General features: G+C 36.4%; 2 protein-coding genes across 2 annotated transcripts; both read right to left on the bottom strand.

Annotated features, from left to right (window-relative positions):
- Positions 1–3,063: 3,063 nt before the first annotated feature.
- LOC146147894 (uncharacterized) lies at positions 3,064–14,572 on the bottom strand. The gene is made up of 16 exons (XM_083386981.1): positions 14,425–14,572; positions 14,138–14,344; positions 13,986–14,060; positions 12,405–12,508; positions 11,996–12,134; positions 11,186–11,268; positions 10,891–11,011; positions 10,339–10,524; positions 9,935–10,096; positions 9,654–9,821; positions 9,297–9,427; positions 8,535–8,672; positions 5,533–5,746; positions 4,942–5,061; positions 3,963–4,090; positions 3,064–3,607 (listed from the first exon to the last, which is right to left on the bottom strand). The coding sequence occupies exons 1-16, from the start codon at positions 14,426–14,428 to the stop codon at positions 3,329–3,331; spliced, it is 2,259 nt and encodes a 752-aa protein (XP_083243107.1). The 5' UTR covers positions 14,429–14,572; the 3' UTR covers positions 3,064–3,328.
- Positions 14,573–19,955: 5,383 nt separating this feature from the next.
- On the bottom strand, positions 19,956–25,396 carry LOC146147893 (uncharacterized). The gene is made up of 5 exons (XM_083387648.1): positions 25,301–25,396; positions 23,005–23,069; positions 22,235–22,336; positions 21,936–22,070; positions 19,956–21,812 (listed from the first exon to the last, which is right to left on the bottom strand). Exons 1-5 carry the CDS (start codon positions 25,318–25,320, stop codon positions 21,577–21,579), a joined length of 558 nt encoding a protein of 185 aa, XP_083243774.1. The 5' UTR covers positions 25,321–25,396; the 3' UTR covers positions 19,956–21,576.
- Positions 25,397–26,286: the final 890 nt, after the last annotated feature.

The following is a 26,286-nucleotide window of genomic DNA, read 5'->3' as shown; positions in this document are numbered from 1 at the left end:
AAAACGTCGCATAATGATAAACCCGAGTCCGACTCCAGCTAAATGTGAGATTTCGTCGAGTCACGAGCCTGGCTTAGACTCAACAGCCTGTATTCCGCCAATTTACGTAACGAAATAAAGTGGATATTCAGCAATCCACTTATAAGGGTGTCATGATTCATCCACTCACAATACATGGTTGGAAAATATCCACCATATTATGCTATTCCGCCTTCAAAATTTACAGTTGGTGGCCATATCAGTTTCAAAATTTGGTGATGCGCATGCGCTTGTCGGACTCGGGACTCGGGTAGTTATAGGTGGTCTTACTCGAGTACCTAGTCCGACAAAACACACCGACTCTGTCGAGTCCTTAGGCCCGAGTCCGACTCCGCAGCCCTGCTGCATGCTCGAGATGTTATACATATTAAAAAAAGTGTCACTTGCGCGAAACACAAAAAAGCATTTGTACTAAAACGATTTCCCCATAACGGGCTTAATCATATTACAAAGTAGTTTAAAATTAACGTCAGAATTTTTTTTCATTCATACAGATAACTGGGCCAAAAATATATTTTTTGGGGAAGGGCGACGCCCTTCTGTTTTTTCAGTGGGACTGTCTAAGTTCAAACAACTCAAACAAGACCATTGTTTTTAATTTGTTTCACGGATCCCTTGCACTTAAGCAAAAGCGTTGGGGTCACTCGTTTAAGCCCATTTGAGCGCAACTCAAACGGGATTTTCGTCTTTGACCTAGCTTGGCGAGTTAACGACCTTATCCTAATGAAGCATACCTAACTGATGGGCAGGGGTGATTACACGTCGAATTTTTTTGTTGGGGTGATCACGCGTCTGATTTATTTGTTTTATTGCAAACGTTGAAGAGAGAATTACAGAACTGTTTCTTTAAAGGCGAATTTCACTGAAATAGATGGCACAATGTAGAGCATCTCTTCGTTTTGGCGCATGCCACACGTAGGCCAGCGATTGTCAGCCAGTGCGCCTTATAGCTGTGTTTTGGGACAAATCCCTCACAGAATCGTTGGCGTTATTGAATTTCTCAGTAAAACTTGACAGCGAGTTGAAAAAGGTCGAGAAACAATAATCTTGCAACCCTTTCGTGGTTCATAAAAACAATGTATGTATTAGTGTGAACTACAGTACGAATTTCACTACACCTGGCAACTTTACCAAACTATTGGCTTCAGGTTGTTCACTGGTCAGTGCTGTCGCCTAAAAAAAATATATTTTGTTTGTTGAGGTACGGGTCCTTTTACTCACCGAAAATCATATGACCATGGCGTGACTTGCGACCTGTTGGTAATTCATGAAAAATCGATCGCTTCACATATGAAGCCGATACCAAGCAAATGAATAAAATCTACAGTTTTTCGGTAAAACGATTGGGACAAATAACTTACTAAATGGTTTATTTTTCAAATACGCTTATTGAATATAGCTATAATACGCGCGTGTAAAATACTTACTACGCTACGATACGCAAACACACGCACAGTATATACGACTGCGAAGCAAGCGAAAACGGATAAAGAATATCACGCTGCGTTGGTCATGACGGACGCACCATAAAGTAGTGAAATGTAGTCCTGTCCTGAAGTCCAGTGTAACGACACGATGGTCACAGGCTATACATAAAAGAGTAATAGACATCAAAGTTTTAAGGTGGAGAAACGAGTAACTAGCACATAAACATATCGTCATAAACCCACTAACGTCAGCAGGAGTGTCGGAATAGCTTCCAATATGCAATTCACAGCACGCATCGCGATGTTACTTCTCGTTACAATCAAGTAAAAGTTGGTGCAAATCTGTCAATTGCTTTGGAATCTCATGCAGCCAATCTAACATAAAGTAGTTTAAGGTTGTGTACAGTGTTTACAACAGAAGTTATTCGTCTACAACAAGACATGGTAAGGTCACTTCCAGGTTTCCGCGGTTAAGTTATAACGGTGTTTTGTTGTGAATTAAAAATAATCCCCACTACAGAAAAGATAAATAACGTTTTGCTACCCCGAAGTCTTTTTAGGGCCTTTTCGAAGGTCTTCTATTGAATGTAATTTGTCGGAAAACTTTTTTTACATTTGCAATATGTAATTTAGATGAATGGCTCTCATTCGGGGAGTATTCTCGAAACTTTAGGCAGAGCACCCCGAAACAATTTCAGCTGGGGTGGGGGCTGTCATGTTTGGTTACACGGAAAGGGTTGGAGCATTGAAAGGTATCATTTAATATACTTTGTTCAATTAAAAAGGAGGCCAACAAGAACATTGGCTTAGCACTCTATGTGAAGGTTGAGTGTTTAACAAACAGTCAAACAGCGAAACGTTTTACAGCCGAACATCTATAGAAGCCCTGGTTAATTAATCAATGTTTTGAATAGAGAACTTACGAATTTTAAACAAGAGAATTAAAGAAAGAATTTAGCGGGAAAATAGATTTACGTAAAGCAGTCACTCCAAAACAGTGCATTTAAGTGCGATGCGTTGTTTTGAAAGGTGACCAAAAGTATAGAAGAGCAAGCAAGAAAAGCGTAATATTGGACGAAAAAATTTCCATTCGACGGTGAACGGATTGATATATACTTTTATCAATACATAAAATGTGTTGATAGGTAATTGGTAAATAATCTTTGAGAAAAGTTACGGCATATAACAACTTACAGCATTTTTGAGATTTGATGCATAAAATATACAAAAAACAAACAATGCAATGGTAGCTTCAAGGCCAGCTAAGACTGCGTTTGGTCCACACAAAAGCCAGATCACTGTAATTCTTGGAAAAAAATATCAACTCACACGGAATACAACCGCCCAGAATAGAAAAAAACGATGTAAAAATTCTAGAGTTTGGGATTTCGACAAAAACTGTACGGAAAATATCGCCGATATACAGCATCTAAGCTATGGCCTATAATCTAAAGCAGGGGTTCCCAACCTTTTTACACCGTGCTCCTTCAAATACTTGAAATCAATGGTCCCCTGTTTTTTTTTTCAACCGTTTAAACAAAATAAGAAACGTCATTTTGAGTAAAAAATGGTTTATACAATTACCGGTAGTTAGAATGATAAAACACACAATAAACATATTATTTTTCAATTTTTTTCATGGCCCCTCGTAAAGGCTCATGGACCCCTAGGGGGTGCATGGCACCCAGGTTGGGAACTCCTGATCTAAAGCATCTTGGGATTTTCGCCAGATGTACCGGCCCGCAGCTGAATTAGCAGCAAGCTCATCGTCGTCAATAGCGCGCGCCGTTTTTTCAGGTTTCGTCCACAAGCAGTCAGGAACAAGCGGTATCGACATTGTAGTAAAAGCAACATCTATCCGCTCACATCTCGCGACGCATAGCGACCGCGAGCGCCTCCTGGTGGCGCTGGTCGTCCGCGTCTTCGCGTCCGCCGCGCTCCTCTGCGTATCCGCCATCCTGTTCCGCCGCTTCGCCTGGAGGAAGATGGAGCTTGTTGTCAGCATCATTACCATCGTTTTTGTTGTTGTGTGGGTCTCCCTCGTCCTCGTAATTGTCCTCTTCTCCTCCCTCTTCTTCTTCGTCTTCTTCCTCCTCCTCCTCGGCGCCTCCCTCTGCTTCGCGATTTCCACCGTCAAAGTTCTGCGATCGAAAGCAGGATAACAAAGCGTGTTGTGTTATTATAGCAGGTACGCTCGGCATCGTTTGGGTTTACGCGCGAGGAAAATAAATATCATGTTGGCAACAGAGCTGTGTTTTATTTATGTGGCATTCAGAAAAAAAATATCAGAAGTAGTTTTTGGTGTAACAATGTGTTAACCAAGTGTAAAACATTTTTAGCCATAGGAGGGGCCTGTTTATTTCTTAAATCACCTTAAACTTGAGCGTCAATAGAATTTCAACTTTAAAGAAATTCCAAAGAAACGAGATAACATCAATCAAGAAGAAGAACCAACTTAAAATTTCACCAACTTGTTTAACTTATTTTTCTACGTACCGGCTCTTGATATTCGTTCTCGCCTTGGTTGTTCTGACCGTCGTTAATAAGTGGGGCATTCATTACCATGTGTGGGGCGCCCGCTTCATGAGCCCCAGCAGGGGGTACGTCGACCTGAGCATCAGGATCTGCGACAAAAGCAAACTCTTAATTGAAGCTGAGTAAAAAGCTGAATACATGTTACATCTAAAGGTCAAACTCATAACACTTTACAATGGAAAAAAGTTATATTTTAAGCAAGTCGCGCAGATTTTTAGCTACCCACAATTGTGTTTGGCACAAGTATTTTTGATTACCTATTTTTAATTTTAGTTATTATTTTTTGCTTGGCACTTGGCAGATTCTATATTAAATTGCGCCAAGTTGGTTTATCGTGGGTAATATAACCGACTGTAACCGTATTTGTACAAGGTACTTTTAAAGTTATAACATTCAAATTTACCACAGCGTATAGTTAAACTTTGTATCCATATAAGCCTTTTTGGGCTCGACATCGACACGAAAAATAACCATATTTGTAGATGCGACTATATTTTAAAGGCCGCCGTGGTCCCTGAAATACTTTAAAAGATTGCCTATACTACCACATGCATTGGGTATCGCCATTGATTCGATAATAAACATCCCTATAAAGCGGTTGGTGCTTTATTGCGTAGCTGCGACATGGTTAAGTCAAGGTAAAGGTAAAGGGGTAGCAAAAGCTCAAACACGCGTTTATAAATGTACAATTGCGAAATAGGAAAAAGGCGATCTGCACGCTTCGTAGAACGTGGATGCACATCGGTAGGTTCGCTACACCTATTTAGAATTTCCAATATGATCTGTTGCTCATCTAAACGTGTAGGACATATGGCTTTAGAGCGAACCGATGATTGATTATATTTACGTAGGTAACAAGCTAAAACTTTGTCAATAACAAGCTAAAACTTTGTCAATAACAAGCTGAAACTTTGTCGGAAAGAAGTTCAAACCAAATTACCGTCGACTCTCCCCGCATCGCCAGCAACTGGCACATCATCGTATTTGTCCTCTTCACCTTCGTCCTTTGCAAGATTGGCAGCTTCTTCTTCGAAGACGCGTCCCCGGAGTTGGCCCTCTTCTGTAAAAACAATCAAAAGGTTTCAAATGAGAAACGGTGATATAAAAGGGGGTAAAAAATACAACTTGGAAAACAAGAAGGCAGATAAAATATTCCACCGCCTAAAAATATATATATATATATATATCTAAAAAGTCTTTATTTACGAAGTCATTCAAGATTAATAGGCCGGTAGACTATTTTAGTGACGGTGCACATTTACTCTTTGACTATATGTTGACCTTTACAGCGTGAATTACAGGCTTATTTCGATCACAAGGGTTGGTTTTTAAACACATCGACACACTATTATTAAAGTTGCACGATAAAACAGACAAATTAGCATAATTTGCCGTGACAAGTTTTTCAGTTAGCAATATCATGTCAGATGGTCCTGCCGTACCACAGAATGCATGCAAAGTGCATCAGTCAATACCAAAAAAAAAAAAATACAAGGCAGAAAAAAATGAATTAAAGTGCATTTAGACTGACCCATGTGCTCTTCGCCGGCGGGCGCCTTCTCTTCCTTGTGTTCGACTTGCTGCTGGTGTTTGACCAGCTGGTCGATGTCCTTGGCCTGCTCGTCCACCATGACGACCTGCTGTTCCTGCAACTCACGTAGCTTCTCGATTGGATCCTTGCCCGCATTCTCTTCGTTCAGCTGCTTTTGTTGCTCTTCCTGGAGACCGGGACCTTCCTCGCCGTTCTGTTTGTTTAGCGGGAAGTCATTGCTGGTATGTTTTATTAGAGTTGAGCCCCATTTCAAACTATGCCCTAAGTTTACCCTCTTCTTCAAATAAAAAAATATTCGGGAACAGGCGAGTTAGTTGCACTTTTTGAGGAAACATTGGACCAAACAATAATTGTAAGATCCAACATGTATTTAATTTTTTTATTCTTTGTTAATCTTGAGGACTTGCAAAAACTGTATTAAACAGAATTTCCTTTTAAAAATAGAGAGTCATGCCAATTTAAGTGTGGTTCTAGTAGACCAGGGGTTTTTAACCTGTGGGATAGCAGGTGTTTTTTTTTATGTTTTGAGTCATTTTAAAACAACCAATCAAGCACATTGATATTTTATTATTTTTAGAATTGTTTTGTTTGGGTAATGGGACTTTGATCTGGACAGAAACGGGTAATAAGGGGGAAAGGTTAGGAACCCCTGTAGTACACCATGGTTTGCATTTCAGTCACACTAATTCTACGCAACATTTTTCAATTCAAACGCGCCCGGCGTGACCGTGACGCGTTTTAACGTCAATTAGGACAGGACGTGCTACGGGCGCACACACAACGTCACGCCAGTCCCGACAAGCTTATCGATTAGCACGAGTTCCGATCAGCTCAAAATCGCCGCCTTAGCAGCGTAATGAGCAACAAATGTCAGTTGGTTTGTTCAAAGCTCGACGTGTGTTGCGACTGCACAACAGAAGAGTCTGTGTGTATTTTAGCTGTTCAAAGTACGTAAGTAAATAACACGATTTTCGCTTGAAACAAGAAGCGCTCAACTCTGGTTTACGCAGATCGCCAAGCATAATCATATCGTTGCGGTGTGCGCAGGCTGCGTTTATAACCAACTTAAAATCATTTGAATCTTAATGACACGACGATTTCTTGAATCGCAACGAGCCATCGTATACAAAGTCTGTCCGTTGCACAAAGTACACTTGAACGTGCCTTGTCGTTTTACGGGACTTGGGTTCGATGGAGTGGTCGATTAGTATTGATTGCGTCGCATAATCAGTGCTAAACCGGATAAGCAGTGATGGTTATCTCAGGGGGGATATTCGATATTCTAGGACAGTGGTTCTCAAAGTTTTTTTCGTATTTCTCCCTTAAAGACTCAAACAATGTTAATCCCTCCCAAAAAAATCCCAAAAGGAATATTGCCAAAACTTCACAGTACCCATATGGATAGGATGTGCAACGTGCGTTTTTATGATTTATCTCAGAGATAACAGTGAACATTACAAAACTAAGGTATAATTAAAAAACAATACAAAAATGCAAAGAACAATTTTACCAAACGAAATATTCATACGTATTTCCAAAGCGTCATTCATTGTTAATGTGAACATGTTTCAAAAAACAATGAAAATTAAGGAGAAAAGCATGTCAGTTTTGCCCCAAGATCACAGCGTTTGCAAATGTAAAGTGATCCTTTTTTCGTAAAAATATCTCTAATGGCACTAAAACCACATTCGACTAAATGTGTAGTCGGAAATGGAAGAACTGTTTGCTCTGCAACGACTAAATTGGCATATTAGTTTTACAATCATGCTAAAACAAACAAACAATATAAAACAGACAACTGGTGCTAGTGAACTTTACTTACTGTGACGAAACAATAGATATTGTAAACCAAACAGAGTCTATTATGACGTAGATTAACACAGTTAAAGCAGCATATTGTTTTCATATAAAGGTACTTTAAGTCTTATAGTAAGTAGACGTTCCCATTTAAACTTTGTGCAGTTAGTTATGTTTTAATTATCAAATAATAAAAAGTGATCCATTTGTATCCACATTTCCTCCCCAAAATTTAAAATTCCCCCCAAAGTGAGCCAAGTGGCTACCTTTGAGAATCATTGTTCTAAGCCAGGGATGTCCAACATTTTAGCAGAATGGGCCGCATTGCCACTTTAAAAATTTCGAAAAACCTCTCAAATTAAAGAGGTGACGTCATAAAACAACTTTAGCCTACTTATAAACATCTGTTCTTCGAGAGTGAAGTCGTGCGTAAATATGCAAGTAATCTCGACCTTATTTTTTTTTTATTATGGCGAAGCGTGAAATTTTGAGTTTTTACAGGTTTGGGCTGATATATTTCCTTAAAACGGTCTGCAAAAACACACATCTTCTTAGCAATGATGGGTGCACAAAGTGTTCGATGGATGTTGAAATGCGACATTAGACTCGATTATGGTCTCAGAAAAAACATAATATTACGCCTACATCAAATACTGCGCGTTTTACACGTTTTTGTGATAATCAAACAATTGCTTTTAATAAAGCCTACTGAAAGTGACAATAAGTGGTGGGCCGCACGTAGATATCAGGCGGGCCGCAGGTTGGACATCCCTGTTCTAGGCCATACTCGATGCGGTAGCATAGGTCTCGTCTGATAGAGTGGTATTGCCACTGATTTAATAATGGTTTGAATTTAAACGAGGTTTTTTTCACTTTGAAAGGTATTTTATTTAGAAAGTAACATATTAGCAATAAATTAACCAAGTTTCCAAGCGTTGGAGTATTTTTTCGCTTAACATATTTAACAAAAAGTGCGTTTGCAAGTTTAATTTAATTAATTTTGCCTATTTGACCATCGGAAAGACGAAATTTCAAACAGTGTATAAATATCGGGTCGGGTATCGAAATAAAGCACCAATTATATAAGACATCCCTCATTATTAAAAAACGCTTGACACTATTTAAGACCCTTCGGCCGATATTATTAGTACCTGGTATACGTTTTAAAAACTCTATAATCTGACCTCGTCCTTTTCACGTTGTTTCTGTTGATCGAGCTCGAACTGAGCCTGCTGCTCCTCCTGCTTTGCTCTCTCCTCCTGTCTTGCCACGTCATCCATCTCGCGTTCGTCTTCCGTGTCTCGGTAACTGCGGTCTTCATCCTGTTTGAAGCACAATGGAGGTTGGAAAACAATGGCGTTACGTCAGTAGCATAAATAATTCGTGTGCAATGTCTTTATGATAAAGCGGTTTCTTCTTAAGGGTTAGAACTCACAATTTCTTCTGCACAGTCTTGTTGGTTAAAGTTCGAAGCTTACATAGTTGACACATAAAATAAGTAAGAAAACGAGCTTTTTTGCACTTTAATATAGAGCCACAACTAACTTTTTTAAATCTTTATTTTTAATAGTAACGTTAACAGGAATAAATTAGTTACAGTTGTACAATAATTAAATAAACAATGTTTTTTTTTGCTTCAGTTGTGCCTTACGCAATTAATAGAAATCAAGTTTTCACATCGTTTCAAAATCAACACAGTTCAAAATCACATAAATCGTTTTTTTCCATTTAACTTGTCATTTAAGCTCAACTGTTTTTTGTTTTTCATTCAAAACAAAATATTGTTTATGGAGTGTGCTTTAGGTTCAAATTTAGACTACTTGTGTAATTGTGGCCAGTTTAACACTTTAATACTACACAATAAGACCTAACTAATATCAATGGCTTTGATGTCACAAGTTTGTCTTAGCGGTCTTCCCTTAAAAAAGGCGTAAACTCATTTTTACATTTTGTTTTCCTTGAACGTCGTTGTCTGGCACGACGCCATGATTTGGGTCTTGAGGAAGCGGTTCCTCTTCGTCTTCACCACCATCTGGTTGGTGAACTTCACCTTCTCTTTCGCCAGCTGCAGCTATGTCTTTAAGTCAAACGATCAATGTTTTAAGGCAAGAAGAAATATTTACAGTTATTTAAGTACACGAAAGCGATGTGGGCATGTTGGACATACGTTGGTGTATTGGAGCATAGTTATGAGCTGATAGGCATACCACAAGATCAGGTGCGTATAATTTCATTTAAGCACACTATGCTTTGACTTGGTCTGATAAAGACTGTAAGCGTTATCACAGAATACTAAATTTCACCTTGAATTTGACCATTGTTGTCAGGTTGATTTTGATTCTGGCCTCCAATCAAGTTGTCGTCAGGACGTTTGTTGTCTACATGTGCTATGTTCTCATCCTGGTTAACCATTATTTGATCTCGCATTCCTGGCTGGTTGCCCAATGGAGCTTGGGCTTGTCCGGCAAGATCTTAAGAACAAAAACATATTTCAGCATGTATTATGGTCAGTATTACTGTATTATTTTCTGCCAATTGACAAAATCTAGTGTTGTAAAATACAGAGATGAGCAGTAATACTTACTTTGACACGCTTTTTCACATTCTTCGTGTGTTGCAAAGTTGTTTGTGTTTCCCCCGCATCCCGAGTAAACAAAGTGGGTACATGAACTTAAGCTGGGCTCATAGTAATACCGCGACTCTTGGCCACTGCAAGTTCCAAACGCTTTTGGCAGAAAGCAAATTTCTAGAACAAATCAAATACGTGAGGAAGAAATTTACAACATTTTTTCTCAGCTGTTGTTAGTTATTAAGACTAAATGACGACGTGGAGACACATAGTAAACTAAGCAGTAGATTGCATTTCAATACAATTTTGGCTCGAAATTGGACAGTTAATTCTAAATACAACCTTTTGCCAAAATCTGATGCCCAATAAAAATATAGACATGTGTGTAAAATTGTACTATTATTTGACCATACTCATACTTTTGGGATCAGTAATTGACTCTGGGTGCTGCTGTCGCTCATTTCTCGCAGCAATCATTTGATCGCGTTGCAATTTGTCCTGATCTCTTTGTTGAATGGCAAGTCTTCGTGTTTCATTGTCCTTTAAACTTTGCTGATGTAGACTTTCCATTTGGCCAGCATTGCTTGGGCTACCCCCAAAGTGTTCTTAAAACAAAAACTTTGCTATAGACTCTATAATCCAATTCTTCAAAAATATATATGTTTTAGGCAGATATTTTTTGGCTAGAGTCTAGACAAATTGAAATCACATGAGGAGAGGGCCAATTGTTGCCTAAATAAATCTATATTTACAATTTTGAGGTTAAAATCCTTTTAATTGAATTAATGCATGTCAAACAAACAAAAAGGATTTACATTCAACTAAATGTATCCGTCATTCCATACTAAATTAGCAAACATTAGGCACTCATAAGTGCAAAAAAAAAGAGATAATATATAAGAACGAGAATAGGTAAAAAATAAAACCTTAAAAACATAAAAAATAGGGTTAAAACAGTCTTCAAAACTCACCAAACAGCCACTTGCGATCTTCAGGTGCAAGCAAGGACAGCTTTTGGTGACCAAGATTAACTACATCGGAACCAATGCTACTCAGGAGGGCACGTAGCTTTAGATAGCTTTGAGAACCAATCTAGGAAAACAACTTGCTAAAATACCTTGACATTCTTGAGTAATCTGAACATTGTCTTATTATTTCATGGAAATTGTTTGTATATATATATAATATTAAAATCTAAAGCACATACATGTTTATTGTCGATTACAACTAAAATGGCTACTACAAAAGTCTATATATACTGATTACCTGAGATTGCTCCAGTTGTCGCTGCAACTCACTTTTTGATATAACCAAGCTGTCATGTGCGTTTTTCAGCTGGTTAAGTTTGTCTAACAAAGCAAAAATTAATGCACATGGGTACTTAAATTAACATATCCCAATACTACAGGAGGTGTATAATTTTAAACCAGGACTTTTATCAACAATAAATTTTATGACTGTTACCTGTAAGTAAAACGATTATCATGGATTCATGGCCAATAAGTGGTCTCACAAAATTGAAAATATTTACACCTAATTGACAACAATTGCAGTCAATTCCACCATAAACAATGTATTTTATTATTTTACAACAAGAGGACAATAGTATGTAAATGAAATACGAACGAATAATATTTACCAGTGTCGTAATTACAGAAGGTATGACTTAAAGTGCAAAACCTATGTTTTTTTAGACCTTGAGTGAACTTAAGTTATTTTACATGATTTGACTTAGAATGGTTCAACTAAGATTTTTGTGTAATAAATCATTAAATTTTAAGCTTCGTAATTTTTTGGGTTTTAAATCCTCAAACTAAAATTAATTGAAATTTAAAAATTTTTAAACATACTTTGTCTAAAAATTACCTTGCTTAGACTTCAGTGAATAATTTACAATTCTTACCATTTAAATAAATAGTAGGTTTGTTTCAAATTTTAGTACATAATTAATCCATACAAAATATTCTTTATTGTTTCAACAATATAATGGATCAAGGACTTGCATAACCACAGTTGTGGCAATGCACCTACATTACTTAATCACACAGATAATACTGTTTTAAAATAAATAAATACCTTGTAAGTCAGCATTGCTTTGTTCCAGTACAGACTTCTGGTTGCGTACCTCTTCACCTTCTTTGTCTTGTTTTTCTTTCATGACATTTTCTTTTTCTACGTAACTCAGTACTTGCTTTCGGGCATTTTCTAAATCAGTCTGCAACAAAATTAATTTTAAATTGACAGGGCACATTATATTTATATGCACATTCCTGTCTAAACAGAACATTCATTCTTAAAGTACCTCAAAATAAAAATTACTGATTGAATGACTGCAATTTTCTATTCTTAATATGTTTAGCAACATAGTAATATTTTTGAAAAAACAAAAAAATGTTTTCTTATATCTAAATGTATATTTACAGCGAAATACAGTCTCCTAGGTTAATAGCAATATACTGTATAGTGAAACTGTCAGTTAAGAAACCTCTGCTTGTTGATGCTTTTCACTTATTTCATCCAACTTTAATTTGTGTTCTTTCTCGAGCTCTTCCATTGCTAGTTGGTGCTGCTCTTGAGAGCGATCCATTTCTAAATTTAATTTTTTTTTCTATTTTGTAATTTTTGTAAGTTGTATATATTCTTTTATATGGAACGTGAAAACTGCGCCATATGAACAACTAAGTTTATCACCGAATTAAACAATTTTTCACAGCAACAGCAACTGATTTTGCTGGCCATATATGTCATAATTCAAATAATTTAGAAAAAATCATATATCTAGAGTCCAATAAAAGTGTATTTTTTAGGATTAAAATTTCAGAGTTTGAGGGGACAAAAAATCCATGTCTCCCTATCGTATATAGTATGTGTGGCAAATCCATAATGCCCCTGAATGCAGGTGTTTTACAGACTAACTATAATTTACAAAATGAGTAACACTTTTCACGATGAATATAAAAATTAAACGCGTAATGTCAAATCGATTTTAGGTAAAAAATTTCCATTTTTACTATGTATTGTCCGTTTTAAGGAATTTATTCAGGTCTACAAATGCGCTATGCATACTATGGGAGGTTGAGCTGTGTGGCTTAAGCTCTTCAAAGCGAATTTTTTGTTAAATTAGACTATGAATTCTGTTGTTTTGAGCAATATGCAATTTTCTTTTATGTGCCTAAGGTGTCACATAGGGTTCCTCTTTTTCCCGGATTTTTTCACTCCCGGGAAACGGGATTGAAAAATGAAACTTCCCGGGAATCCCGGGATCCAGACGAAAAAATTATACATAAAATTATGTCATTTTGAGGTTTGTATTTTTTTTATTTTAGCTCCAAACATTTAATTAAGCTCATTTATGGGCGTTCTTTCACTTATGTACGTGGAAAGTTATGCAAAAAAAAACAAAAGAAAGAAATACCGCATACCACAGGTTAGCGTTTGGGTGAGGGTGTGTCAAGTATTATTATGTTTATTATTAATAATAACCCTTGACCCACCCTTACCCAAACGCTAACATAACTGAAGGAGCGCCAGACCTTCTCTAATGCGAGTCAGGACCGCTATTTGTGCATGCATGCGCATGCATGACGTATTTTTTTTGTTAGAATAAATTTAATTAGGTTTTTCCGCTGGTAAGCGCAAATAAAACAACTCAGGCAACGACGTTAACATGGTTGGTACTATTTTTTTATTTATATTAGTCAAAAACGGCAATATTTTTAAAGTTTTGCTAGGTTGCCGAATACCCGGGATTATAAAAAAAATTTCCCGGGATTCGGGATTGTTAATTTGCGGGAAATCCCGGGAATTTCCCGTCGAAACATTCCCGAGAGGAACCCTAGTGTCACATCACTTAAATTAGAGTTTTTTTTTAATTTCAACTAAATACACACAATTTTTTTTAACAACTGTCAGGTGTTTCAATTTTTTATAGGAAGTGACCTAACAAAGTTAAAAAATTTATGCCTTTTCCCCTTCAAACAGGAATCCTTGATCCGCTAATTTACCATCAATAATTTAGGTTTGATATTAAATAAAAAATTGCATTTAAATAATAAACTGTACAAACCTTGCTTTGTATTTTCATGATCTTGCTTTTCCTTATGCAAAGAGTTTTCAAGTCGTGAGCGATCTTCATATACAACTGAAAGCAGATAAACACACATTTATACAACTTAACTAAAACTTTTTTAATCAATAATTTAGCAGCCTATCACTGACCTTGCAACTGTGATGATAGGGATCGGTGTTGTGATTGATATCTCTCCGCTTTTGTGTCTAAATGCTTCACTTTGACTTGTAAAATGTTATACAGGTAAAAGCCATAACCCAGGGATATGATAAGTATCAGTATAATACTGGTTTGTATCCAACCCCGGTGTCTGCGATTAAACATCATCCCAGAAGTTTTGGAGGGACCAACCTGAACTTTTGTTAAAACACACAAATTGAATTAAACATTTTTTTTTAGTTAAAACTAAAATTAATATACATTAGCAGTTACTTACTCATCAACAATTCTCTAGAAGTCGTCTAAATGTAAAAGAGCTGGTAAAATACAGAAGAGTGTATTTTTTAGTGTTTTTATTAAAGTTGCCAATATTATTGCACACAGCTTGAACCTAATTAAGCACCAATTGAACAGGTCATGTCTATTCACACTAAGAACAGAAAAAAGTATAGATAACATTAAACTAGGAATTACTGTAACAAACAAGAAACAAAAACTTTTGCAAGAGGCTGTTTGACCCAGAACCTGGTATCGGACTTTAACTTTTGAACTAGGGTACACAATCAATTTACATATGTGGAAGAATGAGTTTGGAATTAAACTCTAAATGTGAAGTTAAATACCTGGCGAAAGAAGCAATTTGCAACTTTTAGTAACTATTCCAAAATGTCTGAGAAAGAAAAATCTTCATAAATATGGAATTGAAGGGGTGGTACTAAATACCGAATGGTACCGAATGGAATCCAATGGAACCCAATACAACTCATAGGAGAATCACTCAATACCGAATGGTACCGTATTGAACCCAATAGAACCCATTGTAACTCGTAATAGAAACACTAAATACCGATTGGTATCGAATGGTAACGAATGGTACCGAATGGTTCCGAATGGTACCGAATGGTTTCGAATGGTACCGAATGGTACCGAATGGTACCGTATTGAACCCAATAGAACCCATTGTAACTCGTAATAGAAACACTAAATACCGAATGGTACCGTATTAAACCCAATAGAACCCATTGTAACTCGTAATAGAAACACAAAATACCGAATGGAACCGAATGGTACCGTATTAAACCCAATAGAACCCATTGTAACTCGTAATAGAAACACTAAATACCGAATGGTACCGAATGGCACCGAACGCAACCCAATAGAACCGAACGGAACTTCTATTACGAGTTACAATAGGTTCTATTGGGTTCCGTTCAGTTCTATTAGGTTCCGTTCGGTGCCATTCGGTACCATTCGATACCATTCGGTATTTAGTGTTTCTATTACGAGTTACAATGGGTTATATTGGGTTCCGTTCGGTTCTATTGGGTTCCGTTCGGTGCCGTTCGGTGCCATTCGGTACCATTCGGTATTTAGTGTTTCTATTACAAGTTACAATGGGTTCTATTGGGTTCCGTTCGGTGCCATTCGGTACCATTCGGTATTTAGTGTTTCTATTACAAGTTACAATGGGTTCTGTTGGGTTCCGTTCGGTTCTATTGGGTTCCGTTCGGTGCCATTCGGTACCATTTGGTATTTAGTGTTTCTATTACGAGTTATAATGGGTTCTATTGGGTTCAATACGGTACCATTCGGTATTTAGTGTTTCTATTACGAGCTACATAATGGGTTCTATTGGATTCCGTTCGGTTCTATTGGGTTCCGTTCGGTGCCATTCGGTATTTAGTGTTTCTATTACGAGTTACAATGGGTTTTATTGGGTTCAATACGGTGCCATTCGGTTTCATTCGGTACCATGTTCATTGCAACCCTCCTTAGGCTTCATACGTTTTAAAATACTCTCACGCGACAAGATATGCTTCAGTGTAAAATTAAATCAGATTTAGGAGTAAAACAGACGTTTAGTTTGTTTGGCATTCGTTAGCATTCAATCCCATGTGGTTCCATTCGGTGCCATTCGGTGCCATTCGGTGCCATTCGGTACCATTCGGTACCATTCGGTACCATTCGGTATTTAGTACCACCCGAATTGAAGTGCTGTATCTATAAAAAAGTTACTTTTCACATCAAGATGTCTGCTATGCAGTGCCAATTTTTTAGGCATACATATATGCAGTGTTGTAAACAAGTCATTTTGAAATGACTTGAGTCCCAGTCAAGTCATTCGTAAAATAACTTAAGTACAAGTCAAGACTTTTTGAATCAATAACAAGTCAAGTCCCAGTCCAAGTCATCGGTTGCCCAAGTCAAGTCCCAGTCAAGTCATAATTAGAGCAAGTCAACTTCAAGTCCAGCCCTTGCCAAAAAAATAAAACTTTAAACTATGGAAACCGGCAAACTCCTCCGATTATTATGAGCAACTTAAGTCAAAAATAACATAAAAGCAGCATATAACAAGCAAATTCTTTTATGTGCAAATTTTGGGATAAATAACGCAATTTTATAATTAATTGCTTGATTAAAACAATTTATTTTAACCCAAGTCATTTGTCCAAATGACTTAAGTCAAGTCAAGTCATTTAAAAAAAGCAAATGCATATCATCTAATCAGGCTAAAATCCGCAGACGCCATGCCGACATGTGGCGAGTGTTATTTCGTGCTGATTGTTACTATTCCAACTATAGCGAGTATGCAAATTTTTTTTTTTTTATATGATCAACCCTGGTACGACCCAATAATAAACTGGTGGCTAAACATTACCTTACTATTCAATAATAAACTGGTTGCTTATCGTTATACTTTTCCAAGCTAAGTAGTATAACGATTAGCAAACTAACGTAACTGCAGCCTATTTTTGCAACGCTAAACTAAAGAGCAGGATGTGTTGCGTTAAAAAAACATCCGTGGATTTCGTTACGGATTATTGCTACACAACAATAGAAATATATTTTTGGTATATTAGTATTCTATGCTATTATAAAGTAACAATTTTTTTCAGTTTTTTATATATTCTAGCCTGGAAAGATGTACTGTAAAACGAGCAAACATCTTAAGTCCAATATTAATGGAATCTTGGTATTTTATTCCGTATAGAATTATTAGGTAATATAATTCATTTTCAGGAAACAAAACAACGTTTAGGTTATTCTAAATTTACATAAACGCTCCATTATACTTTTGGTAGGTAATAGGCTACATGGTGAGCTATGCTGAATTTTTCGAATATAAATTAAATTCTGCAATCTGACATTATGCACGTTTAGATTGTCAAAGAAGTTATTCGATTTTATGAAGTCAGGTTGTACGGTGGCCAATCTCCTCCTTATTGAAACGTGGACATAATTAAACCCTTTGCCCAATGATGGACTTATAAGTTATAAAGCCGTATAATCTTTAGTTTAGTATACCTACTTTTTTGTTTTTGAGCCCTTTTCACCTTTTCTCCCCCCTGCTGGTCCGTTGTAAAATAATCAGCCAAACAAATGAAGTCATGCGCGTATAGTGACTCTATAGGTCCGTTTATACCGGCGGAGAACATTCCTGCTGTGTCGTATCATTCGTCGTCTTCTTGTCTCTGCTTATATGCTTCTGTATCTGCTGTCTTCACAGAGACCGCACTGTCTTCGCCAGAGGCCGCTCTCTCTCTTGTCTGAGACCACACCTAACTTTATCTGGCCTTCCTTCTTGCTTTCCTTCAACTCTACCTTCTGTGATGGAATAAAGAATAAACGATACAAGCTAACATTACTTCGTAATCGGCAATCTACAATTATGATATGCCCTACACGCGCCTGGCGGTTGGATGTTTTCTTTATAAGCATTTAGAAAGGCTACCAGTTGTGGCGACTTGCGAACCCCCGAAGAGTGGAGAAAATCGAAGAAAAAAATGTTGCTAGTATATCTCATTATCAGTTAGATTAATTAAAACCGCCTAACCATGTAAGTATGGTCACTCGTGAAAAATTTGCACCGGAATCCGCACCTGAATGCGACAGCGCGAATAATAAATGTATTAAAAACAAACCACAGCATATGCTAGGTTGTTGTTCAAGCTAATTTCGGTACTAGTTTCGAAGTGTGTCTGAACCGCGTGTAGCGTATTGTGTCAGAGGCCATTTATAATAGAAAATTAATTTTATAACTCAACGCATTTAGGGAAATTGCAAAAATTCTTCCACGCAAGCCTATTGTTTGACAGTATACTATAGGAGAAGGGTATCGACAAGTAATTTGTTGAAAAAAAAAACCGCAAAACGTCACACAGCATTGCTGCATTGAAAACAAACACTGTAGGTACAGTGTCATGTAGGCCTAAAATGTAGCCTACATGTGTTCACCACAGCGTATCCCCAAGAGAATTATAGACGCAACATTCACCCGTAGAAATATGTGCATTTTGAATAAAATTAACAGCAGTTTCACATCCATGATCAGAAAGGTAGAATTAGGCGAATCCAAGGTCCCCAAGACCCCATATACCACTTCGAACAACCCTAGCGATTGCTGACCATTTTTTAAATACGTAAACAACATTATTGTCCCAAGTTAGGTATTTATAACCTGTACGTAGGACTAGTTCTTTAAATCACAATTTTAATTTGTAGTTTTCCAAAATAAATGCCCAAAGGCACCAAAACAACCGTCCTTAACACCTTTTTAGCTACGCTTAACCTGAATCAAAGTGTGTGACGTACCCTAAGAAAAACAGCGATAACGGTACGCCATTAAAACTAACATACCTTGAATATTTAAGTTGTCTTAAGTTATTAATTATTTACAACAGGGATGTCCAACCTGTGGCCCGCGGGCCGCATTGCGGCCCACCACTTATTCTTACTTTCAGTAACCTTTATCTAAAGCAGCCTTTCTTAAGGTGGTGTAGATTTACCCCAGGGGGTAAATTTCCTAGTTTCAGGGGGTAAATCCAAGGATATGTACTCAAGCTCTGAATATTCTGGTTCCATTTTCTTCAACTAACCTATGCGAATCGGCTTCTCTGCATTCCTTACTATAAACCTAGAGCATGAAACCAACTTAACATATTGAAGATACTCGTTGGGCATTATCTACTACTTTACCATATATTGAACAAGGGCGGCCGTCGCACTGAATATGACTGATGTAATAAGGTACTTTCGTTTTTTAATAAATGAGCACCACTTTATATATTGGGGGTAAATTTGATATTCATCTTTGTTAAAACGGTAAAACATACAAAAAAGGTTAAGAACCCCTGATCTAAAGCAATTGTTTCCACTTTCGACCATCATCAAACCGTGTAGAATGCGGAGTATTTGATGTACGTATAATCTTATATTTATTTTGAGACTATAATCGAGCCTAATGTCGTATTTCAACATCAATCCAACACTTGTGCACCCAATATTGTTGATGTGTGTTTTTGCGGACCGTTTTAAGGAAATATATTAGCCGAAAAGGTGTCGTATACAATGGCATGATATAGCATTTATAGACTCAATTTAAGGCCGAGATGCGGGTGTTTTATAAGTTAGGCTAAGTTGTTTTATGACGTAACTTATGATGTCACCCCATTAACTTAACGGGTTTTGCGACCCATCGAAATTTTTAAAGTGGGAAAGCGGCCCATTAGCTAAAAGGTTGGTCATCCCTGATTTACAACATGTTGTTTTAAATGTCTTTCTAAGCCACACTGCTACAATAGTGTTCAAATACAAGAAAGATCGTGCGAGTACTTAACAATAAAATAAACTTCTACGTTACCCCCTAATTCCAATCAGACACCACTGGGAGTATTTTAGCGTTGAAGTATGTTGCCACGGGTAAGGCGAGGGCCGACAGTCTCTACGCGTTCCTTGCATACACCGGACTCCAAGGAGCAGGCCGCTAAAATACCTGTCATTAACTTCCTGAACTCTAGATAGAGTCACTTTAGTTTATTTTGCTTGTTGCGTATATTGACAAATTCAGTACACATAATATCGTAACACAAGGATTCAAACCGCTAGGATCTAACTGTATCCAATCGAATAGCATAAAGTACAATGAATTCACAAAACGCCAATCCCACTCGCTTGGGCGAACTAGGCGCGCCGAGATTGGTTTTGGGCAAGATCTCCGAAATTTGTGACGATACAGAGTTGGAATTTCTACGCAATCCTTATATTGGCTACATCTTTCCAGCAAACCCCCTTTAGCGAAAAAATATGGATATTCATATTTATCACATATAGTGGACATTGGTGACGTGCATTGCGACGTCAAGTAAGGCAACGCAGTGGAATAATGCTTGTAAGAAAATCTATGTATTACAAAATTGTTTGGCTAACAATTTTGTAAATCATAGGAGTCGGTCAGTATGCCATGGTATCACCAATTAATATGTACGGCACAAACTTTTTTTCCCAGCTGATTAGTTATTAATATAAAACGTTTCATATTTTTACAAACATAAAACATTTTTGAGATAGGTATACAAACACTTAACTGCCAACCTGTAGAACTTATATTCCCTAAATCAGTGCTTCCCAACCTTTTTCAGTTCATGACCCACTTTTAATGCAAGTTTTATTGAACTGAAACATTTAGAAATGCTTCGCGGCCCAGAGGTTGGCAAGGACTGCCCTAAATCGTTCCGAGTAAAAAACGCCTCCCAAGGCTCACTTGGGACATAGCGTCTAGCTTCCCACATTTCTTCTAACCCAGGGGTCGACAACCTTTTTCTAGTCGCGGGCCAAAACCAAACTAAGAAAGATCTTTGTGGGCGCCGCACAAAATGCTAACTAAGAATTGTGTTTTTAAAATGTTAGAACGACTGTGAATCAGGCGGGGCTCGGATATTTTTTGCACTTAAAAACGTGTTTAATTACATTTACAGAGGCAGTAAAGTGTTGACGCAAAGCGCGAAAACAACGTTTATTTGGTTTAAAATTCGAGTTCACACGTTCGTCATCAACACTACTAATGAAAAGTATAATAAAACTACTTAAAGGGAATGCAATAACATTTAAAGTTAATCTAGCTCAGTGTCAGTGTTTGTTAAGCATTTTAAGTCGCGTATATGGCGAGCGAAGCGAGTGCGATTTTTTTGGGGGGGTATACCGGTATTTCTTTTAATTTCTTGTATTTTCTTTTAATTTATACCGGTATTTCTTTAAGTTTGTATTACATTGCTGAAAATAAAAAATAAAGTAATGTTAAAAAATATGTCCAGCATTTTTTTAAACGTTTTCCGTTTTTGCGCGACGCGCTTGGCAGCCTTCCACGGCGCAACGGCAAAGAATCGCTGATCTAGTTGAAAAGGTAGCATGAAAATGTGAACAACCGGAACGTAGAATGAACTTTCGCGCGAAGCGCGAAAATATTTCGCCATTACGTAGTTAAAATAGTCAAAAAGTTTGTGAAATAGACTCACGAGTGTCTAATTTGTCTAAGAGGCGGCGGGCCGGATGAATTACATCGGCGGGCTGTAGGTTGCCGACCCCTGTTCTAACCAGAGCCTTCGCCATCATGACAAAAACAAACAAAATTTGATTAAATAGATGACATTCATTATTGCACATCCCCGTCAATTTCAAAATTAAACTTATAAAGATGTGTTTCTTTTGGTTCTTTATCTAAACAATTTTTTGAATACTTTATTAAAATTTCAGAAGACTGTTCTGTAAAATTGTCTGACATGGAGCCAAACTCGTTTGTTTTTGTTGTAGCAACTCTGAGAAATTGTCCTTGTGGTAAATGATGATCGTGCTGCTTCAAGGAGAATTTTTCTGATGATTTTGCCATATCTATTTCAAAAACATGGCATAACAAAATAAAGTATATAGCATTATAATTGAATAAAAAGCTTGGATAAAATATTATGTTCTTTACCATTGCCTAATAAAAAAATGTAAATCTAAAAATATTACCCCTCTCCCATTTTAATTCTTCTTCTTGAATCTTTTTGCGATAGTCACCAAACGTTTGATGCATGGCTTGACGCTTTTTTACGAGGGAAGTTTTGGAAGATGTCAGTATTCTTATGACCCGGTCACATTCCTTAGCTGCATCACAAAATTCATAGTTTATATAGTCGTAAAATGTCTTAACATCACATTTTAAAGAAAAATTAAAAAAAAAAATTTCTTTAATTTTTTTAATAACTTTAACGGGTTAAAAACACATCATACCTATTTAAATAAATACTGTATCTGCTGACGTTTTCTACCTTGTTTTTCAGTTGATCTTTGTGTAAAAATACCCATACGGAGTTGGTCTACACACCAACCAATTTCTTTTTTTATTTGGTCTTCTTTGGTAGTAATTTCATCTAGTAAGACAAATAATGAGAACACTTCCAGACAAGTATTCTGATATAAATTCAAGAAGTGGTGTTGAAAAACAAATGTTTTATTGAAATTACTAATACAGTGTTGGCACTCATTCACTATTATCAGCTTGTAGATTCTGGTCTGAATTTATCAATATAAAGTAATTCTTATAAATTCCTTAACTAATATGTATTTGTCAAACCTTGAAAACTGTACAATCAACTAGTTCAAAAAAAACATCACCTAACTATTAAACTTTGGTAGGCATTTGAGATCTTCCCAGTTCTTAAACTGAGATTCGCGCACCCCTAGTGTAACGCAACTAAACTGAGGCCAACAAATTTATTTTTAACTTCTTCCAACTACTTACTGTTGAGCAAGGTTTATCAACATGTGTATGATTAATTAAATCACATAAAGTGCCATGTTTAAGCTAAACATGACTTAGATATTTTAATTATAGTTTGTGCTAAATCATTGATAAAAATGTGCACCACACATAGGTTGATTAAAAAGTAAGACCTATAAATGTGCAAAAATGCAGCTTGAAGAATATGTTTCCTCTTTAACTTATTATATGTTGCCACTGTTTAATTAAATCATGTACTTTACACTTTTATATGATAATGCATGTTATTTATTGAGCACTATATTAAAATTTATTTACCTTGTACTTTGCCACTTGAAGACACAGAGTTGTTCAATTTCACCTTACATGGTCCTTCTTTATTTCTAAAGCAAAAAAATGCTTTAAGTTTATTCTGTTGCAGGATTAATGAAGTGCATAGTATGTGAGAAACATTGTAAAGTTGTATGTAAACTTTTTTTAAAATGTTGCTACAGTAATTCTTTACATAGAATTCAGGATCAAAGGGAAGGTGGCTGCTTAAAAGTTCACTTGTTGTGTTTCCTGAATTAAAAAATATATCTATCGAAAATTCCAACACATTACTTGAAGCAAACTAAATATGCAGCAATCAAACTTAAAAAAAAATATTGATAATAAAAGTGTATTTCTGTTCCTAATGTATTTGATAGAGACCGATATATATCAGTTTAACAATAATATTCGCAAGTTTTGACCGATATTTTACTTTTAAAATATTATATATATTTCCTTATAAATAAACTAATTACCTTTTTTAAATTAAAAATTTCTCCTTGGCCATTATTTTTATGGCTGCTTGATTTATCATAGTGTTTGGTTTAACTTGTTCCGCAAAATACAAAGTTAATATTCAAAAAGAGTTGTATGAAAGTAAGTAGATAAAGTTAATATTATTTTGAATTATTACCATAGCCCATGTAAAATGGTGCGTGTATTGGTTATCAGTAGGGCGAATATTTTTTGACTTGTCAAAACAAGTCCAAATTTTGTCAAAATTTACACGTTAGGTCCAAATTTTTGTAGGTTAAAATCAAATCAAATTGCACATAAATCGCTTACAAAATTAAAAAAAAAACTAAAGTCAGCTTTTGGAAATTGGTCGTTCGGTTATTTTGAAATTTATCTCTCATTTTATAAAAAAAAATGAAGTCATTTTAACTGTATTATATCTTGATTAGAGCAACATACAGTATAAAACACGCGTGATTAACGTCACCTAGGTTATTTAAATCAATGTATTTCTAACAGGTCAAAATTTTGTCAAAGTAAATTATTTTCAGGTCAAAATTTGTCAAATTTTTTTGATTTTTCAGGTCAAAAAATATTCGCCCTAGTTATCAGTTGTCCATAACATAAAAAATTGTTTATCAGTATCTGTTAAAAAAAGTGATAATGGCTGATTTCTAGAATTGGACATCAAAAAGTTGTATTTTTGTAATTGCAAGGTTGTGGGTTATATCGCTTTACTGCTATGCGCTTTTAAATCAGTGGACTATGTACTGTTTGCAAACCTAGTCAAGGGTATAAAAATAAAATTTTATATCATGTTTAAGCTTTCTTTGTTTGGCATCCTGGGACCCAGTCTGCTTTCTGTGGCAAGTGCACATCCAATATATTCAATTTGTGTGCACACTATAAAATTAGTAACTTGCACACCTAAATTCCAGCAAAAAGTTGATGTGTGTAACATTCCGAAACTTCAGGTGCCAGTCTAAAAAGCCTTGCAGATCTCGTAGGTGCAGGACTGAAAAAAAAGTGGGTGACCGATGCAACAAAGGTAAAAAAAGTCCATCTCGGGTATTGTTTAAATTTCCATGTGCACTTTATGATTTTCCGACTGCCATGAAATACAGACTCGCCTGGAATTTTAGTTTTTGAGAATGTAGCGTCAAACTTCCATGAGTCGTGTGCAATTATAACTTTTACACACCTGTGTGCTTAGAATGACTCAAACTTATTTTCAAAATTTTTGTGACCGTTAACTAATTCAGGTGTACACACTTTAACTTTTAAATAAATGTCGAGGCTCTGCCCAGGGGTGCGGAGTCGGACTCAGGGCACGAGGAGTCGGTTTGTTTTGCTGGAGTAAGACTTAGGACTCGAGTAAGACCACATAAAACTACCCGAGTCCCGAGTCCGACATGCGCAGTACTTTTAAAACTAATATGGCCGCCAATCTAAAATTGTATAGGTGGAATAACACATAATGGAATGTTTTCCAACCATGTTTTGTGAGTGAATGAATTATATGAAACCTCTAGAATGTATTGCTGAATATCCACGTTATTTTAATTACGTAAATGGTTGAAATACAAGTTTAAAAGTCAGGGCCAGACTTAGGACTCAACGAAATTGCACATTTGTCCGGAGTAGGACTCGGGTTTATTTTTTGGCCGGAGTCGGATTCGGGAGTTGGACTCGGGTTATTTTTAACCGACTCCGCAGTGTGCCTCTGCGACAGATTACCAACTGGCCGGGTCTTAATAAAATAAAGATTTATGTATGATACATCACAATACAAAAAAACATTAGGTTTTAAAAATTAGATAATGTTTCAACAGTAAATTAATCACACCTTGGAATTCGTCTTGGCATTTTGTCTTCCCCACAAAATACAGTTAATTACTCTTTTAGTTTTTACGCTAATTCACAGTTATGTAGTACAAATTTTTTTTTAAGTCGTGCGTCATAGAGGTCTTAATTAATCAACAAGAATAGAAATCTTAATAAAATCAGCAATGAGGAAAAATTTAAAACCTATCAGAACTAACCTGTAACTTGTAAATACGGTTTGTCAATTAGTATAGTTAATTTGGTACATCGATTCGGGTTGTATGTCGGAAATGACAGGAAAAATTAAAATACCAAAAAAACCTGGAGACCATCCAGGACCACTTGGTCATGCCCTCAACTGTATATTTTGCCGATTTTACCTACGTAAATGCAGAAATTCTTTGCGCTCGGATCTGAATTGTGTTTCGAAAGCATGTATTTTTGCCTACCTTAATAAACTCGGTTTATCTCAAAGACGTAAATTGTGAGGCAAGCCGGCAACCCTCTTAAATATTAGTGCAATCCAATTTACAAAAAGGCAGCAAGGCGTCACGCGATGCGCGAAAGAAAATTGTTAAAACACATAACCTTAAATTTAGATTTAGATGTGGCGTGACACATTAAACACGTTAAGCAGATACGCAAATAGCCCGATGCATTTATCAAATTGGAAAGGCCATTGACCCATAACTTGTAAGGCCCACCATGACCAAATTTGTAGCTGAACATATAACACGTAAAAAACTGCTCGTAGCACAAAAAATTACAATGCGCTTCAATTATTTAGGTTTCAGATGTGTGATTTAAGGCAATACAGCAGGACCGTATTATTTAGGCAAAACACAAAAAACGGCATTAACTAAATTAGATTAAAAACAAAGCGGATCGAAATGCAAAAATGCATTTATGAAAATTAGGTTTGGAAAACTTTAGTATAAAAGAGTGTCATAGTGAGGGTGTAAAAATGTTCCGAACACACGTGAAACATACAAGAATAACAGATGAGAT

This window comes from Ascidiella aspersa, chromosome 4, assembly GCF_963924565.1.
Source record: "Ascidiella aspersa chromosome 4, kaAscAspe10.2, whole genome shotgun sequence".
Classification (NCBI taxonomy): Eukaryota; Metazoa; Chordata; class Ascidiacea; order Phlebobranchia; family Ascidiidae; genus Ascidiella; species Ascidiella aspersa.
This window is presented reverse-complemented; position numbering and strand designations above follow the sequence as displayed.

What these genes read in the sequence shown, in the direction of transcription:
- LOC146147893 (XM_083387648.1), bottom strand. Translation starts at nt 25,320, where the DNA reads ATGCCAAGACGAATTCCAAG. An exon ending in ATGCCAAGACGAATTCCAAG is followed by an intron (nt 23,070 to 25,300) that starts GTGTGATTAATT and finishes TTTTTGCTTTAG; the next exon opens with AAATAAAGAAGGACCATGTA. An exon ending in TTCAAGTGGCAAAGTACAAG is followed by an intron (nt 22,337 to 23,004) that starts GTAAATAAATTT and finishes TTGTCTTACTAG; the next exon opens with ATGAAATTACTACCAAAGAA.
- LOC146147894 (XM_083386981.1), bottom strand. An exon ending in AGATCGCAAGTGGCTGTTTG is followed by an intron (nt 10,525 to 10,890) that starts GTGAGTTTTGAA and finishes TTTTGTTTTAAG; the next exon opens with AACACTTTGGGGGTAGCCCA. An exon ending in CAACAATGGTCAAATTCAAG is followed by an intron (nt 9,428 to 9,653) that starts GTGAAATTTAGT and finishes TTTGACTTAAAG; the next exon opens with ACATAGCTGCAGCTGGCGAA.